The 19,662-nt window shown below is 38.3% G+C and overlaps 2 protein-coding genes across 7 annotated transcripts in view; one reads left to right on the top strand and one right to left on the bottom strand.

Annotated features, from left to right (window-relative positions):
- The window catches only part of ARNT (aryl hydrocarbon receptor nuclear translocator), a 77,510-nt gene that overhangs the window by 13,139 nt on the left and 44,709 nt on the right, over window positions 1-19,662 (top strand). For all 6 annotated transcript variants that reach the window (XM_081307015.1, XM_081307012.1, XM_081307014.1 and 3 more), the window contains exon 2: window positions 19,330-19,441. In XM_081307015.1, coding sequence (XP_081163141.1) covers window positions 19,330-19,441 — 112 coding nt within the window. The remainder of the gene's footprint in view (window positions 1-19,329; window positions 19,442-19,662) is intronic.
- Window positions 14,049-15,726, bottom strand: LOC308655378 (kelch domain-containing protein 3-like). Its single transcript, XM_081305486.1, is given in 2 exon segments — window positions 14,049-15,327; window positions 15,329-15,726. Coding segments are annotated over 2 exon segments (1,032 nt in total). The 5' UTR covers window positions 15,658-15,726; the 3' UTR covers window positions 14,049-14,624.

Raw genomic sequence — 19,662 nt, 5'->3', positions numbered from 1 at the left:
TCCAGGTCTTTTTTTCATCTGAAACTCATACCCATTAAACAGTAGCTCCCCATTCCTCCTCCTCCTAATCTCTTGCAACCACCATTCTGTTTTCTGTTTCTAGGAGTATGAAATGATGTAGGTACCTCATATAAATGAAATTATACATTGTTTGTCCTTTAGTAACTGGTTTGTTTCATTTAGCATAATATCTTTAAGGTTCATCTATGTTGTTTATGTGTCAGAACTTCCTTTTTGAGGCTGAATGATGTTCAATTGTATGTCTAGACTACTTTCTCTTTATCCATTCATCTTCATCCCCATATTTGGGGTTTTGATACTATTTCCAAGAATTCTTTGCCAAATTCAATGTCATGAAGGTTTCCCTCTGTATTTGTTTTTTATTTTTTTTCCTCTACCTTTAGGTATTTGATCCATTTTGATTCAGTTTTATTATATGGAGTAGGGTCATTCTTTTGCATATAGATATCCAATTTTCTCCCCACTATTTGTTGAAAAGACTGGTCTTTTCTCATTGAATGATTGTGGCACCCTTGTTGAGAATTCATTGACCATATTTGTGAGGTGTTTTCCCTAGATTCCTTTCTTTGCTCTGTTCTATTCCATTGATCTATATATTTATCTTTATGTGAGCACCATACAGTGTTGGTGATTGTAGCTTTACGATGCCTCATTATTTGGGGGGCATGTAGCTCAGCAGTAGTGTTTATCTAGTATGTGTAAGGTCTGGGGTTTGATCCCAGTGCTGCAGAAAAAGAAAAAACAAAAACCCCCACACATACAAAATTACAGACATATCACTATTTTAATATTGGCATTTCAGTGTGTTCCCTCCCTTCTCCCTCTCTCTGTGTATCTTTCCTCTCTCTGGTGCTGGAGATCAAACCTGAGGCATGGTAGACTGAGCTACATCCCCAGCCTTTTAAGTATTCTCTATCCAGTATTAAAGTGAATATGTATTAAAGATAATTATATGTGCTTTACTCTTGTATTAAAGACATGTATTTTGTGTTCAGCATTTGATACAGTTTGTTATAATTTGTAGGAAATTGTTTTTTCTTTTTTTTTTTTTTTTTTTTTTTTTTGGTACTGGGGATTGAACCTAGGGGCACTTTACTACTGAGCTAAATCCCCAGCCCTTTTTATTTTTTAAATTTTGAGACAGGGTCTCACAAAGTTGCTTAGAGCCTTGCTAAATTGTTAAGGCTGGCTTCAAACTTGCAATCTTCCTTCCTCAGCCTCCTGAGTCACTGGATTATAGGTGTGTGCCACTATGTCCAACAATGGAGGTATATTTTTAAAAATAAAATTTGAAAAAAAAATTCCTAAGTGGTTCATTTGTTATACAAATTAGGCATGTCATGAGTCATTGCTACCATCATTTCTTTTTGAGCATTTTATTATCTGTTAGTTTTGTAATGCTTCCTTTATCACTCCTGTTTTTGGTGACTTACATTATTTTTTTCTGTTTCAGAAAAGCAAGTTTTATTTTTCTTAATGGCTATTTTTTTAATATAATTTTTTATTGTTGTTTATTTTTTATGTGGTGATGGGGGTTGAACTCAGGGCCTCATGCATGCTAGGCAGGTGCTTTACCACTGAGCTATCTGCCCAACCCCACACAGTATCTTTATTTTTATTTATTTATTTTTATGTGGTGCTGAGGATTGAACCCAGTGCCTCACGCATGCGAGGCAAGTGCTCTACCATTGAGCTATACAACCCCAGCCCAAGTTTTTGTTTTTTTTTTAAGAGAGAGAGAGAATTTTTTAATATTTATTTTTTAGTTTTCGGTGGACACAACATCTTTATTTTTATGTGGTGCTGAGGATCGAACCCAGCACCCTGTGCATGCCAGGAGAGCGTGCTACCGCTTGAGCCACATCTCCAGCCCCCAAGTTTTATTTTTTAAAAAATATTTTTAGTTGTATGGGGCTGGGGATGTGGCTCAAGCAGTGGCGTGCTCGCCTGGCATGCGTGCGGCCCGGGTTCGATCCTCAGCACCACATACAAACAAAGATGTTGTGTCCGCCGAATACTAAAAAAATAAAATATTAAAAAAATTTTTTAGTTGTAGATGGACACATACATTTATTTATTTATTTTTATGTGCGCTTTTGATTGAACCCATTCTTTTTTTTTTAAGTAAGTATTTATTCTTTAGTTGTAGTTGGACACAATACCTTTATTTATTTTCATGTGGTACTGAGGATCGAACCCAGGACCCTGTGCAAGCTAGGCGAGCGCTCTAAGGCTGAGCCACAATCCCAGCCCTGAACCCAACTCTTTTTATTTTTTTAAGTAAGAGTGAGAGAGAGAGAATTTTAATGTTCATTTTTTTTTTTTTTTAGTATTTGGTGGACACAACATCTTTGTCTGTATGTGGTGCTGAGGATCGAACCCGGGCCACACGCATGCCAGGCAAGGGCGCTACCGCTTGAGCCACATCCCCAGCCCTGAACCCAACTCTTCACACGTGCTAAGCAAGCACTCTACCACTGAGCTACAACCTCAGGCTTCAGAAAAGCAACTTATATTTAGAAATAAGTTTATAAATTTGGGAGAATATGTTGAGTGATTAAAATCTGTTGCTTTAATTTCTGTCAGATTGTGTGTGTGTGTGTGTGTGTGTGTGTGTGTGTATGTGTGTTTGGTACTGGGAATTGAACCCAGGGCACTTTACCACAGAGCTACAATCTCCAGCTCCTATTTATTTTGACTCAGGGCTTTTATAAATTGCTGAGACTGACCTTGTACTTCCGATCCTCATGCTTCAGCCTCCCAAATTGCTGGGATTAGAGGCATGCATCATGGTGCCTGGCTAAACTGGTTTTTATAGAAGGTACTTGAGTTCAGCATACTAAAAATACTCCTTAACCTTGTTACCCTTGATGTCACAATAAGTTTCTCTCCAATTTTAATGGAGTTAATCCATCTGTGGCCGTGGTTTTGATCTCCAGAATGAATGTATGAATACAATACATAGAACTAATCTTAGCATACCAAATCTAGCAGTTTATTAAATGAACCATACATTGTTATTGTGTAGTTCCCCAAGGTTGCTAAAAGAACACAAATTGGAAAGATTCTCTTGCAGTTCTAGAGTCTCAAGATCTGAAATGAAGATATTGATAGGGCTGGTTCTATATGAAGGCCTTGAAGGAGACACCGCTTCCTATCTTCTAGGTTATAGATCAACCACTCCCAATTTCTTTGCCTCTATCTGAATATTCTTCTCTCTCTGTCTCTCTTTTTTTTCCCCCTTAGACAACAGTCTTTGGGTCTAGAGCCCCTAACCCCCAATCCATTGTGACCTCAAGCTTAACTAATTGCATCTGGTTTTTTTAATATTTGTTAATTGACATTTATTTATTTATATGTGGTGCTGAGACTCGAACCCAGTGCCTCATGCATGCCAGGCAAGTGCGCTACTGCCAAGCCATAACGCCAGCCCAACTAATTGCATCTTGAGAGACCTTATTTCCAAATAAAAACACATTCTGAGGTTCTGGATGACATGCATTTTTACAGGATGCAACCCATTACTATTTTCAAGTAGGGTTGTTCCAGGAACTAAAAAATGGTTCCGAGTAGCCAGCAGTTGTGGTACATGCCCGTAATTCCAGTGACTCAGGAGGCCGAGACAGGAGGATGCATATTTGAAGCTATTCTCAGACTTAGAGAGACCCTGCTAAAAATTTAAAAAGTGAAAAGGGCTGGGAGTGTTTCATGTCATTAGCAAACTAAAGGGAAGATATGATTTTATTAACAGATGTTTTATAGAAGTATTTATTTCTGATAAAATATCATATTTGCTTTAAAAAATGAGAATCAAGTCCAGAAAAAATAATAAACAAGGTGAAGATTTCCATATTCATTGTGGAAATTCTCTAGGTCGTTTTTTTTTTTTAATATTTTTTAGTCGTAGATGGGCACAATACCTTTATTTTATTTATTTAATTTTATGTGATGTTGAGGATGGAACCCAGTGCTTCACATGTGCTAGGCAAGCACTCTACCACTGAACCACAACCCCAGCCTCTAGATCAAGTTTCTTAGTCTTTGTATGCTATGAACCCTCTTGGTAGTTTGGAGACACCTATGGAACTCTTCTTACAATGTTATTTAGTACATATAGCAGGGTGCAGTGATGCATGCCTGTGATCCCAGCGACTTGGGAGGTTGAGGCAGGAGGATTATGAGTTTAAAGCCAGCCTCAGCAACGTAGGGAGGCACTTAGCAACTCAGCGAGACCCTGTGTCTAAATAAAATATAAAAAAAGGACTGGGGATGTGGCTCCATGGTTAAGCACCCCTGGGTTCAATCCCCAGTACAAAAAACAAAAACAAACAAACAAAAAGAATGTTATTCAGTACATAAGATGATAGTGTATCAATCGATTTTTCTTTTTATTGCAATGGTAATGGCATGTTTGTTTAATCATTCCTCTGTTGAAAGATATCTTTTTTAAAATCAGTTTTTGGTTATTACAAATAAAACTGCTATGAACTTTTGTGTACACTTTTTTTAAAAAAATATTTTTAGTTGTAGATGGACATAATACCTTTATTTATTTTTATGCGGTGCTGAGGATTGAACTCTGCCTCACATGTGCTAGGCAAGTGCTCTACCACTGAACCACAATCCCAGCCCCTTGTGTACAGATTTTTGTGCAAAGGTAGGTCTTCCATTTTCCTATGAAAAAATGCCTGGGCCAGTCATCTCGGTACCTGCCCCTAATCCCAGTTATTTTGGAGGCTGAGACAGGAGGATTACAAGTTAAAAGTCAGCCTCAGCAATTTAGTGAGGACCTAATGAGCTTAGTGAGACCCTGTCTCAAAATTGAACAACAATGACAACAACAACAAAAAGTACTGGGGATGTGGCTTGGTGATTAAAGTCAGAATGAGATGAAACTAGATTCCCCACATCACCAATTTTCCTTCTGGGTTATTGTCTTGAAATCCACGTACAATAAAGGAAAGGAAGAATAAATAAAGTATGATGTATTTACATGAGAAGAGAGAATGAGAGGGGACCAGATAGCAGATAAACCCATTTTTGTGTGCTAACTTAGGGGCTTATGTGGTTTGGGGTAGAGCATGGAGCTAAATCTGTGTTAAACAGGCATTGAAAAAGTATCAAGGCTATTGGTTGTGTCCTTCTACCTGAATTTTAATCACCTCTCATTTGGGTTTACCCCCACCTTCTATTTTCCTCAAAAATGTAATGTTCTTTAGTCTGAATTTTAATCCTTCTTGTAACTCCGTTTGGGTTTTTTCCCATCTTCCATTTTCCCATGGTTGTACATGATGTGGAGTTTCACTGGTGGTATATTCTTGTATGAACAGAGGAAAGTTATGTCCAGTCCATTGTACTGTCTTTCCTATTCTCATTTTCTCTCCCTTCCCTTCATTCCCTTTTGTCTAATCCAGTGAATTTCTGTTCTTCCCTCTGCCCCTAACTTATTGTGTTAGCATCCACATGTCAGAGAGAACATTTGGTCTTTTTTTTTTTTTTTTGGATTGGCTTATTTCACTTAGTATGATAGTCTCCAGATCTCTCAATTTACTGGCAAAAATTATAAAGTCTTTCTTTTTTATGGCTGAATAATATTTCATTGTGTATATATACCACTTTTTTTTTCCAGTCATTTGTTGAAGGCACCTAAGTTAGTTCCATAGCTTAACTATTGTGAATTGAGCTGCTGCAAACATTGATGTGGCTCCGTAACTGGAGTATGCTGATTTTTAAGTCCTTTGGGGGATACACTGAGGAATGGGATAACTGGGTCAAATGTTGGTTCCATTCCAAGTTTTCTTAGGAATCTGCATACTGCTTTCCAGAGTGGTTGCACCAATTTGCAGTCCTACCAGCAATGTATGAGTGTACCATTTTCCCCACATCCTTGCCAACAATTTATTATTACTTGTATTCTTGCTAATTTCTATTCTGACTAGAGTGAGATAGAATTTCAGTGTGGTTTTAATTTGCATTTCTCTAATTGCTAGAGAAGTTGAACATTTTTTTCCTATATTTGTTGATTATTCATATTTTTTCTGTGAAGTGCCTGTCCAGTTCCTTTGCCTGTTTATTGTATTATTTGATTTTGTTGTTGTTGTTTTTTGGTGTTAAATATTTTTGGGTTCTTTATATATCCTGGAGATTAATGCTCTGAGTTGCAGGTGGCAAGGATTTTTTCCCATTCTGTAGGCTGGCTGTTTATGTTCTTGATTATTTCCTTTGCTGTGAAGAAGCTTTTTAGTTTGATAATCATTTCTTTATTGATTCTTGATTTTACTTCTTGCGCTTTAGGATCTTGTGTAGGAAATCGGTTCTTAAGTTGACATGATGAAGATTTGGGCCTACATTTTCTTGTAGTAGGTGCAGGGTTTCTTGTCTAAGGCCTAGGTCCTTTATCCACTGTGAGTTGAATTTTGTGAGAGATAGGAGTTCAATTTCATTCTGCTACATATGGATTTTAAGTTTTCTCAGTGTCATTTGTTGAAGAGGCTATCTTTCCTCCAATGTATATATATGGTGCCTTTGTCTAGTATGAGGTAACTGTATTTATGTGGGTTTGTTTTTGTGTCTTCTATTCTGTCCTGTTGATTTTCATGTCTGTTTTGGTGTCAATACCATGCTGTTTTTGTAACTATAGCTCAGAAGTAGAATTTAACATCTGTTTTTGTGATGCCTACTGGTTCACTTTTCTCACTATATCTTTTCATGACTTTTGCCCATGTTATATTTGAACTGTTTGCTTTTTTAGTGTTGAGTTTTGAGAGTTCTTTTTATACTTTGGATATTAGTTTTTTTGTGGATATATGATTTGCCAATGTTTGCTCATCTCTGTAACTTGTCTTTTCATCCTTTGATGGGTTCTTTTTTTTTTTTTTTTTAGTTTTCGGCAGACACAACATCTTTGTATGTGGTGCTGAGGATTGAACCCGGGCCGCATGCATGCCAGGCGAGCGTGCTACCGCTTGAGCCACATCCCCAGCCCGTTTGATGGGTTCTTTTGCAGAGTCTTTTAGGATCTGTATACCTTTTATTTCCTTTTCTAGAATTTTTGTTTTGGCTATAACTTCTAACTTCCCACACTGTTTAAATTGTGAAAGAAGACATTCTTGCACATTTTCCAGTCTCAGGTGAAAAACAGAATCCTGTATTTTATCGTGAGTACAATATTAGCTGAATTTTTTTTTTTTTAATGGCCTCAGATCTGGTCTACCTTGGCATATTTTTCAGGGACACTTGTATCTCCAGATGTGTTGATACATGCCTATAATTCCTGGAATTTAGGAGGCTAAGGCAGGACTGTTGTAAGTTTGATACCAGCCTGGGCAATTTAGCAAGACTCTGTCTCAAAATGAAAAATAAAAAGGATTTAGGATGTATCTTAGTGGTAGAGCACTCCTGGGTTTAATCCCTAAAACCACACCCAAAAGAAAGAAAAGAATGTGTATTTTCTGTTGTTGGTATGTTTCTATAAATGTTAATCAGAGCCTGTTGGTTGATAAAGTTGATTTCCTCCATTTCTTTATGGATTTTCTTTTCTTTTCTCTTTCTCTCTCCATTTCTCTCTTTTTACTATTTTTAGTTGTAGATGGAAACAATACCCTTATTTTATTTATTTTTATGTGGTGCTGAGGATTGAACTCAGTGCCTCACACATGCTAGGCGAGTGCTCTATTACTGAGCCACAACCAGCATCCCCCCCCCCTTTTTTTTGAGGTGATGGGGATTCAACCCCTAGCCATCTTTGCTGATTTTCTAATTGTCATTTGTTCAGAGGGGCTTTCAAGTCTCCAACTATGATTGTTTTCTCCTTTCAGTTCTGTCAGTTTTTGTTTTGCATATTTTGCACTTTTCTTGTTTGGTGCATGCCGATTTAGAATTGCTGTATTTTCTTTTTCTTTTTTGGTACCAGGAATTGAACCCAGGGATGCTTAACCATTGAGCCACATCTGTTTTATTTTGAGACAGGGTCTTGCTTTGTTGCTTAGGACCTTGCTAAGTTGCTGAGGCTAATTTGAACTCAAAATCCTCCTGCCTCAGCCCCCCGTGCTGCTGAGATTACAGGTGTGTACCACTGTGTCTGGTAGCTGTGTTTTCTTGGCGAATTGCCTTATTATTTTAATTTTTTATAATTTTTTAATTTTTTTAAACATTTGTTTATTTATTTATTTATTTGAAATCTTTGGTGGACACAACATCTTTGTTTGTATGTGGTGCTGAGGATCGAACCCAGGCTGCACGCATGCCAGGCGAGCGCGCTACCGCTTGAGCCACATCCCCAGCCCTGCCTTATTATTTTAAAATCTCTTTTATCTAATAAATTTTATTTGCTATTTTATCTGATTTATTTATAATCAGTTTTATCTGCTTATTGCTAAATATAGCCACTCCTACTTTCCTTTGATTAATATGTACATGATATATTTTTCTATCTTTTTACTTATTACTTGAAGTGAGTTTCTTAGGGTTTTTTGTTTGTTAGTGCATTGCTGGGGATTGAACCTGGGGTCTTGCACATGCTAGGCAAGCACTCTACCACTGAGTTACACTTCTAGCCCTGAAATGAGTTTCTTGTACATAACATGTATTGTTGGGTCATGTTTTCTGATTCACTCTGCCTATCTTTGCCTTCTAATCGGTGTATTTAGACCATTTACACTGAATAAAATTATTGGTATGTGAAAGCTTAAGTCTGCTACTTTATTTTTTCTTTTCTCTTTGTTTTGTTTCTCTGTTTTTTTTCTTGCCTTTCTGTAGGTTAATCTTTTTTTTTTTTTTTTTTTAATGACAGGCACCGGGTATAAACTGTGCCATTGTGTTCTTTTTTTTTTTTTTTAATTTATTTTTTTTTAGTTCTCAGCAGACACAACATCTTTGTTTGTATGTGGTGCTGAGGATCGAACCCGGGCAGCACGCATGCCAGGCGAGCACGCTACTGCTTGAGCCACATCCCCAGCCCCTGTAGGTTAATCATTTTACCAATAGTGTTTTATAGTATACCTAATTGGATAGCCTTCTAGTGACTGTTTTAGGCATTACACCATATATAAACTACATAGTCCAGTGATGTCTTCATTTTACCATTTTGAGTAAAGTGTAAAAACCTTACCTCCATTTGTATGTATAACCCTCTTATAAAATTATATTAAGTATATGGGCTACATATTAGAAACACATTGGACAGTGTTGTAGTTTTTACTAAACATAATTTAGAAAACACAAAATAAGTGAAACTATTGATTTTTACCTGAATTTTGCTTACTGTGGTCTTTCTTCTTTTCTGATGTTGCAAAATTCCCTCTTTTATAATGTCCCTGGTGTTTAGATGACTTTCTCTAATCAGTCTGTCAGGATAGGTCTGCTGTTGGCAAATTCTTTGTAATTTTCCTTTATTGGAGAATGTCTTAATTTCCCCCTTATTCCCTAGTGATATTTTTACTGAGTGTTAGGATTCTAGGTTGGCAGTTCTATTCTTTCATACTTAGAAAAAAATGTCATCCCACTTATTTCTGGCCTCCCATGATTATTGATGAAAAGTTAAATGTCATTTGAATTGTTTTCCCCTTGTAATTAAGGTGCCATTTTTCTGTATCTATTTTCAAGATTTTTCCTTAGTTTTTACTTTCCAGAAATTTAATTATGATGTTGTTTTAATGGATTTTTTGGGGTTCATACAACTTCTTGAATCTGTAGGCTTATATCTTCCACTAGAGTTGGTAATTTTCCAGATGTTATCTTTTCAGCCCTGCCTTCTTTCTCATGTCTTTATAAGATTCCAGTGACAGAAATGTTAGATGTTTTTGTTTTAGCACCAGGGTTCCCTAGGCTCTGTCAATTTTTTTTTCATGTCTATTTTTTCCTACAGTCTGTTTTCTGTCATTAAGATTAGGTAATTTCTAGTGTTTTGTCTTTCATTTCACGGATTATTTCTTTTATGTCCTCTGTTCTGTTGCTGAGATCATCATGAAGTTTTATTTCAGTTATTATATTTTTCAATTCTAAAATTTCCATTGAGTTCTTTTTTTAAAAAAATATTTATTTGTTTGTTTTAGTTGTTGATGGACCTTTATTTTTTATTTATATGCAGTGCTGAGAATTGAAGCCAGTGCCTCATGACATCCAAGGCAAGCACTCTACCACTGAGCTACAACCCCAGCCCTCATTGAGTTCTTTTTATAACCCCTATTTTCTTGCTGAAATTTTTTTTCCCTTCATTTATTTCAACTGTGTTTTTAGGTGCTTTTGAAGCATTTTTATCATACATACTTAAAAAATGTTTGTTAGTTAATTGTAACATTGTCATCTCAGTGTTGGCATCCATTCATTCCATTTGAGATCTTTCTATTTCTTGGTATTACAGGTAGTTTTTTAAATTAAAACCTGGAAAATTTTGTGTTGTGTGATGTTGCATGTTTAAACCTTCTTTTTTTTTTTTTTGCTGCCTTTCATTGACATGACTTTGGCAGGAGAAAGGGAAGCATTATATAGACTGCTAGGTAGAGATAGAATTTGAGGTTCCCACTTTGCCTTTTTTTTTTTTGGTACCAGTGATGATTGAACTCAGGTGCGCTGAACCGCTTAGTCCCATCCCTACCCTTTTTATTTTTTTAAAAAATTTGTGACAGGATCTCACTAAGTTTCTTGGGGTCTTGCTAAATTGCTGAGGCTGGATTTGAACTTGCCATCTTCCTGCTGCAGCCCTCCGAGTTGCTGAGATTATGAGTGTGTACCCCCGCACCCAATCTCATTTGCCTCTTTTGACACCTGAGGTGAGGACATCTTGTTATGCTGAGTGATGATGGGAATTACAGATCATCCCTCCCATATACACGTGGTAAAGGGTAGGTCCTTATTTCTGACCAGGGAAGATGAAAGTTCTGGATCTCTACTTGGCCTTCTCTGATGGTGCCCTATAGGTATGTTGAGGTGCCTTGTTGTAGCTTTACAAGTGCAGAAGTCTACACTCCCCACTCAGCTTTTGCTTATATAGGTAAGACTGGGGTCATAGTTTTTCCTGTCAAAATTGGCAGTTCCCTAAGTATTATCTTGTTTTGAGAAGGTGTCCCTTTTTCTGATCCTTTGGTTAGAGAGAACAGGCTTTTGAGGGGCTATTTTTGTCTTTGCCCCTTGGCATTTCTAGGTTTCTGACTTCTTCAGCCCCATGTCTGGAACATAGGAGATAAAAAGAGAATTCTGGGAACTTATCTCTATGTCATTCCTCTAATCATGAGGTCTCTAGCTGTTCTGCCTTTCTCACCAATTTTCAAAGTACTCATATTTGTTTTATATAACGCACAGGATTTTTGTTGTATTTAGCAGAAGGAATAGGGAATGGTATATCTACTTCATTGTTCTGGAAGCAAAAGTCAGTGTGTGACACTTAAGAAGAAAATGTTATAAAAAATGGGGAATACAGTTTTTCTATTAGGTGATTAGGATATAATGTAAAGCTGATATAATCAAGTGTTTAGTACTGACATAGGATTAGAAAAATACATTAATGCAAAGTGCAAGTGTAGAAAGACACCAAATGTCCACGGCCATTTAATGTATAATAAAGGATATACTTTTAAATAAGTGAGGAAAAATGGAATATTAAGCAAACAATGTTGGTATAATTAGTTGTACACTTGGAAGAAAATAGTCACGTTGCTTAATAACAGGATAAATTCTGAGAAATGCATCAGTTGGTTTTGTCATTGTGTGAACATTGTAAAGTGTATTTACAATCTCTGATGGCTATGATATCATTAGGTGATATAATCTCATAGACTATCATATGTAGTTCATTGTTCACCTCAACTATTAAGCAGCACCTGACTGTAATTAGCATCCCATAAACCATATCCAGTAAATTCCAGATGAATTAAAGATCTAAAATGTGAACAAAAATGTATTAAGAAAATGTAGAAGAAAGCCAGGAGGTAGGTGAACTTTCCTGAGCAAGGCAGAAGTCTAGGAACTATTTAGAAGAACATTGGTAACTTTAACAACGTAAAAATGAAAACTGTGGGCTGGGGTTGAGGCTCAGTGGTAGAATGCTAGCATGTGTGAGGCATTGGATTTGATCCTCAGCGTCAATAAAAATAAATAAATAAGTTGGGTGCGGTGGTACATACTTGTAATCCCAGTGGCTTAGGAGGCTGAGACAGGAGGATTGCGTGTTCAAAGCCAGCCTCAGCTATGGTGAGGCACTAGGCAACTCACTGAGACCCTGTCTCTAAATAAAATTCAGAATAGGGTTGGCGATGTGGCTCAGTGGCTGAGTGCCCCTGAGTTCAATCCCTAGTACCGAAAATAAATAAATAAATAAATAAAGTAAAATATTATGTCCGTCTACAACTAAAAATATTTAAAAAAATTTTTGTTGTTGTTGTAGATGGATAGAATGCCTTTATTTTATTTGTTTATTTTATGTGGTGCTAAGGATTGAACATGTGCTAGGCAAGTGCTCTGACACTGAGCTACAGCCCCAGCCCAACAACTAAAAATATTTAATAAAAATGAAAACTGTATAGTAAAGGTAATATAGATGGTGATAATATTCTTTTTAAAAAATATTTATTTCTTAATTTTAGGTGGACACAATATCTTTACTTCATTTTTTTTTTTTAACGTGGTGTTGAGGATCGAACCCAGTGCCCCATGCATGCTAGGCGAGCACGCTACCACTTGAACCACATCCCCAGCCCAAGAATATTGTTAGTACATAAAAGACAAAGGGCTTAATCTTTTTTTTTTTTTGCTGGGGTGGGGGTGGTGGGGGTGGTTACTGGGGATTGAACTCAAAGGCACTCAACCACTGAGCCACATCCCCAGCTATTTTGTGTTTTACTTAGAGACAGGGTCTCACTGAGTTGTTTAGCATCTTGCTTTGCTTAGGGTAGCCTTGAACTTGTGGTCCTCCTCTCAGCTCCCTAGTCACTGGAATTACCACGCCTGGCTTAATCTTTGCATACTACAAATTTATCAGAAAAGGAATAGTCTGCTTTATGTTGCTTTAATGAAATACCTGAGGTAACTAATTTATGAAGAGAAGAGATTTATTTAGTGATAGTTCTGGAGGTGGAAAGGCATGTTGCCTATATCTGCTCAGTTTTGTTTAGGGCTGTGGATGTTAGTGCGTGTATGGGAGTTAGTGCATTGTGAGCCAGAAGACAGAGGGAGGAGGAAGTAAAGGAAGAAACATGATGGGTGAGTTTCTACAATCCCTTTCAGGGGTATGACCCCTATGACCTAGGGACCTTCCATTAGACACCACCTCCCAAAGGTTCAAAAACACTTCCCACTAGTGCTGACCTGATGATCAAGCCTTTAACAGTGGACCTTTGGTGGACACTCACATTAAACAGTTAAATGATATCGAAGCCATAGCACACATTATTCATCATAAAAATATGAAAACTATGAAGAGTCAACTCTTATTTCAGATGACTTCCAAATCTAAAAGGAAACATAATGTTAGGGAAAACAAATGTATCATTTTTACCTTTAAGATTTGGTAAAAATAGGGGCTTGGGTTGTGGCTCAGTGGCCTTGCACTTGCCTAGCACTTGTGAGGCACTGGGTTTGATCCTCCAAAAATAAACAAATAAAATAAAAGTATTGTGTCTATTTAAAAAATGTTAAAAAAATTGGTAAAAATAAAAAAGACTTAGTATCCCTTATCTGAAATGCTTAGGACAAGAAGTGTTTTAGATTTCAGATCTATATCTATATCTATATCTATATATATATATCTTGTGGATGGCATTCAAGTATAATCACAAAATACATTGTTGTCCTATACTTTATTTTATTTTTTTTAGTGAGAGAGGAGAGAGAGAGAATTTTTATTTTTTATTTTTATTTTTTAGAGAGAGTGAGAAAGGAGAGAGAGAGAGAGAGAATTTTTAATATTTATTTTTTAGTTCTCGGCGGACACAACATCTTTGTTGGTATGTGGTGCTGAGGATCGAACCCGGGCCGCACGCATGCCAGGTGAGCGTGCTACCGCTTGAGCCACATCCCCAGCCCGAGAATTTTTTTTTTTTTTTTGAGGTTTTAATTCATTTTTATAAAATCCGAGCTGGCTGACATTCAGGGTACAGCAGCAGCTCAGGGAAGAGTGGGATTATCTGCTGGTCCCCGTCTCCCCACGTCGGGGAGAAGGAGGTTTCAAGCCAACAGCTGCAATTCCTCTCAGTTCCCAGTCAATGCTCAAGGCTCAAGCACGGGGGAGGGGTTGGGCATGGAGGGAGAGGGAAGCTCCTGAGGCTCACACACTGCTTGCTTCTCCTTCTCCCCATTCCCTTCTCTTCCCAGCAGAGCCTAGCTACCTGGCTGGCCTGGGGCAGGGCAGAGGCCCAGGAGCAGTGGAGGGAGGTGGACAGGAACAGAGCACCAAGGGGAAGGGGCCCTTGGCCCAAGGGGGGGCAGGGAACTGGCCCTCCCCATTAGAGCTCCCCCACTGAATTCACAGCACAAAACACCTCTAGTCCAACAACTCCACATGGAGGTATACTGAGTCCAGGGTCCAAAGGGGCAGGCAGGTGAGATGGGAAGGGGCAGTGAAGACAACAGCAGGCTCAGGAGGGAAGGCGGCAGAAGGCAGAAACTTCCTCCTACCCATGGGAGGAGACGATGGGGCGACTGATATTGCTGTTGGTGGTCATGGCATTCAGCTCCCACCTGATGTCATGGGGCAAACAGGACTGGTCCAGATTATACTGAATCACCGCAAGTTTGCACAGAGTCTTCAGACTAGGGCTAAAGTCCAAAATGTGTAAATCAGAGTGATCTATGAGGTCAAATTCATCTCCCAGGCCTTCCTCAGGAGACGGGCTGGTACCCCCAAAGAGGACAATCTTGTCACCAACAATGCAGCAGCACTGGCGCCGGCGGGGACATGGCCCCTTCCCCTTCTGTTCAATTTTTTTCCAGGTAAAAGACACAGGGTTAAACTTCCAGAGATCATGGAAGTGCCGGTTCAGCCTTGCATTATAGCCACCAAAGATGTACAGCTCTCCATTGTAGCCAAAGGCTGAGTGGCTTCGGCGTCCCTCAGGCAGCACTGGAGTGGGTGGGCAGTCCAGCCAGGCCTCAGTTCTGGTGTCAAAGACGCGAATACGGTTGCAGTAAATCTCATTGTTAGAATGGAATGGCCCAAAGCGGTCAGCACGGCCTCCAAAGACATACATGTGATTGCCCAGCATTGTGGCTGAGTGGAAGTCCCTCCAGCGTGCAGGATTGCCCTTTGTACAAACAAGGGTCCATGTCATGGTGCTGGTATCCAGCTTATGAATGTCATTGGAAAAGCAGTCCGCTGACATCAAAGGCATAGAGTACGTTGCAGGCCCCTTCGGTGTCATTCCGCCCGCCCCAAAGGAAGACTGTGTCATCGATGAGAACGGTTGAGTGTCCATACCGCATGTAAGGTACCACAGGAGCTTGCCCACGGATGGCAGGCCTCACTGGAGGCAGCTTTGTCCAACGCAAGGACACTGCATTGAAAATGTGCACATCTATCTGACGCAGTGTCTCGTAGTCTTCACCAGAGCAGTAACCCCCGAAGGAGTATACCCGATGCCCAACAGCCACTGCAGCATGGTTCACCCTGCGGGGCCCGCCCTCCAGATGCACCGTCCACCGTAACATCCCCTGGGTCACTGGTTACAGCAACATGCCCCCCCCCGCACGGCCTGCTGCCTCTGCTACCTGCCAGGCCGGGCCGGGGCGGGGCCGCGTGTCAGAATTTTTAATATTTATTTTTTAGTTCTCGGCGGACACAACATCTTTGTTGGTATATGGTGCTGAGAATTGAACCCGGGCCGCATGCACACCAGGCGAGCGCGCTACCGCTTGAGCCACATCCCCAGCCCCTGTTTCCTATACTTTAAACATATAGTTTAAAGCAGGGCACAGGTGCACGCCTGTAATCCCAGCAACTCAGGAGGATTTTGTGTTCAAAGCCAACCTCAGCAACAGCGAGATGCAGCAACTCAGTGACACCCTGTCTCTAAAAAAAATACAAAATTGGGCTGGGGATGCCGCTCAGTGGTTGAATGCCCCTGAATTCAATCCCTGGAACTCCCTGTACCCCCAAATATAGCTTAAAGGTAGTTGTGTTTTGACTTTAGCCCATTACATTGAAGTCAGGTATGAGATTTTCTACTTGTGCTCTCATATTGGCACACAAAAAATTTCGGTTTTTTTGGAGCATTTCACATTTCAGAATATATATATATCTGTATATATAGTTGTCGATGGACACAGTACCTTTATTTTGTTTATTTATTTTAATGTGGTGCTGAGGATTCCCGGTACCTCATATGTGCAAGGCAAGCGCTCTATCACTGAACCACAGCCCCAGCCCCACATTTCAGATTTTTTTAAACTAAATTGAATGCCAATGAGTGAAATAGGTTTTCTGATACCGGGTTAGTTTAGGTATGTCGTGTTGTGGTCTTTTTAGAATGTAATTTAGTAGTAACCATCAAAATTTTAAGTGCTTGGGGTTAGAAATGATGGTGGAATATGATGGACATTATTATGCAAAGTACATGTATAAAGATACGAATTGGTGTGAATATACTTTGAATATAATTTTAAATTAAAATTTTAAATTAAAATTTGTTACTGCAGGAAAAAAAAAAGAAAGAAGTTAACATTGTGCAAAGAATGGGTCTGAACACCCCCAATGAATATTCATTGTAAATGGAAATGTGAATCATTGCTCAATGGTTTCTATGTAGAAATATGAATCATTGCTCAATGGTTTCTATGTTCTCATTTACTAATCACTTTATAAAAATGTGGGAAATAATGTGAAACTGTTTTCAAGTAATTTTACTAGCAGTTATTAAAAATTTAATAATATCAAAAATTTTAAGTGCTTATATGCTTAGAAACAAATTTCACTTTTAGAAATACATCCTAAAAAGCAAGAGTACTTAAAGCTTTATATGTAAATGTATATTATTTATAATAATGGTACATTATTTATAATAGTTAAAAATTGGGAATAACCTTAATGTCAGTCAGTTGGAGAATGGTTGAATAAAATATGATACATTTGGAGGCCTGCAGTGTCAGACAGAATGAGTTGACATAACCAAAACAGACCGGAGCTACTGCTGTAGCCATGGCCCATGGTAAACAGTGTGAGCCCATCCCAATGTGAACAAGCAGTACAACTCTGAGGGTAATGGTCCAGGTGATGGGTTTCTGCTGCTGCCCACATAAGCAAAGGGACTTGGAGATCATGCTGCTGAAGCAAACATAGGCAAACAAGAAGGAGCCCAAATAGCTTTGTGTCCAATTCCTTTGCTCTTTGCCTATGAACTTGGAGTCAGCCCCACCATGCTCATGATTCCTTGTGTATTGCTTAGGTCCCAGCATTGATGGCATTCCCTTTACCTTGAGTCTGTAGGAGGTCCCTTTCATGTTTCCATACTTCAGGTAGCCTCTCTTTTCCCCTGGACCACTCCTGGGACTGAGAGGTTACTTTATCCTAGTGTTTTTGTTGTTGTTGTTGTTGTTTTTTATCCCTGTGGGACATATCCTAAAATATTAAAATTTGCTCTGTAATATAAAAAATTCCAAATACATACATACATACATACATACATACATGGTACATAGTTAAACAATATGAATCAAATAACATGAAGTCATAAAAAAGAATGAGGTAGGCTGGGGTTGTGGCTCAGTGGTTGAGAGCTTGCCTCGAATGTGTGAAGCTCTGGGTTCCATCCTCGGCACCACATAAAAAAATAAATAAATAAAAGAAAGATATTGTGTCCATCTACAACTAAAATAAAATGTTTTTAAAAAAGAATGAGGTATATGTGTGATTGTATATTATTTATAATTTTATATTATGTATAATACACATACAATATCTATGATATATATTTAAATGACAAAAAAGAAGTTGCAGAGCAAAATTTCATTTTTACTATGAAAAGAGGTATCTGTTTTTTATTCCAAAGATAAGTTTATATAAACTTAGAGAAAATTGATAGAGAGATAAGATGTACCTGTTAGCAGTAGTTACTCCTGGTAGATGGAATTGAATTGGAAGGAGAGGTGAGTTGTTAGAAGCAGGCAAGAAAGACAAAGTGAGGGACTTTCAGTTTTACTCTGTTTCTTCCTTTTTTTAAAAAAACTTTTATTTACTTTTCAGTACTGAGGATTAATCTAGGAGCACTCTACTATTGAGCTACAGTCCCAGACCTCTTTATTTTTTATTTTGAGACAGGTGTCACAAAGCTTCACAGGTTGGTCTTGAACTTAATGATCCTCCTGCCTTTGCCTCTTGAGTAGCTGGAATTACAGGTGTGCAGCACCCAGTAGCTTGCTTACTTGCTTGCTTGCTTGCTTATTTATTTATTTATTTTTGATACAGGGTCTCACTGTATTGCCTAGGCTAACCTTGAGCTCACAGTCCTCCTGTTTCAGCCTCCCAGGTAGCTGGGTGTATAGGTTTGTGCCAACATGCCCAGCTTCAGTTTTACTCTATATAATTTTATTTTAAGTATTTGAATTTAGGTTATTATTAGTATCAGGCTTTTCAGTTTGCTTTTCTAATTAAAATATATAAAAGTAGTTCAGTTACATTTGTTGCATGAATAAATGTATAAACCAATATGCATTTTGTGTATGAGTTTGTTTTAAATTAATATTATGTCACTGTTAAAAGCTTATTATGATCTGGGTGCAGTGGCGAAAGTTTGTAATCCCAGCGGCTTGAGAGACTGAGACAGGAGGATTATGAGTTCAAAGCTATCAGCAAAAGCAAGGTGCTAAGCAGCTCATTGAGACCCTGTTTCTAAATAAAATACAAAATAGAGCTGGGGATGTAGATCAGTGGTCAAATGTCCCTGAGTTCAATCTCTGGTATCCCCCCAAAAAAGCTTATTATGGCTCGAGAGCCTGAGGCAGGAGGATTGTGAGTTCAAAGCCAGCCTCAGAAACTTAGTGAGGCCCTAAGTAACTTAGCGAGACCCTGTCTCTAAATAAAATGCATAAAGGCCTGCGAATGTGGCTCAGTAGTTGAGCATCCCTATTCAATCCCTGGTACCTAAATAAATACATAAAACTTTTTAAAAGTGAAGGCTACAGAATATGGTACTCCATATTCTAAACTTTACTAAATGGGGAAAACTGAAATATGGTAAAACCATTTCCCAATGTGAAAATTCAAGGAGACCAATATGGATATGAATATTTGGCAGTTCTAATAAATAACCGAGATTTTATCTATAGCTTGAACCTTTCATAGACCCAAGCAGAGATCTTATTTTTTTAAATGTTTTTCTATGACAGAAATGACATCAGATGTACCATCATTAGGTCCAGCCATTGCCTCTGGAAACCCTGCCCCTGGGATACAAGGTGGAGGAGCCATTGTCCAGAGAGCTATTAAGCGGAGACCAGGGTAAGTTTGAGTATAGTGTCATGAATATTTCTCCTATAAACAACACTGATTGAGTTAGTTGATCAACCCACTTAGCTATTCCTAACTGTCTCACTTCAACTACTTACTTAGTATACTATGATCATATATCTCCTTAGCACCTGGATTTTTCCTTTTATAGAATTGATGTTTTTATCTAAATTTCTTATAAGTAATTTTTTTAAAAAGCGAAAACCTACAAG

Source organism: Spermophilus citellus (genome assembly GCF_964194105.1).
Source record: "Spermophilus citellus genome assembly, chromosome: 9".
Taxonomy (NCBI): domain Eukaryota; kingdom Metazoa; phylum Chordata; class Mammalia; order Rodentia; family Sciuridae; genus Spermophilus; species Spermophilus citellus.
The sequence above is the reverse complement of the archived record's forward strand: the minus strand, read 5'-3'. Positions and strand labels throughout refer to the sequence as shown.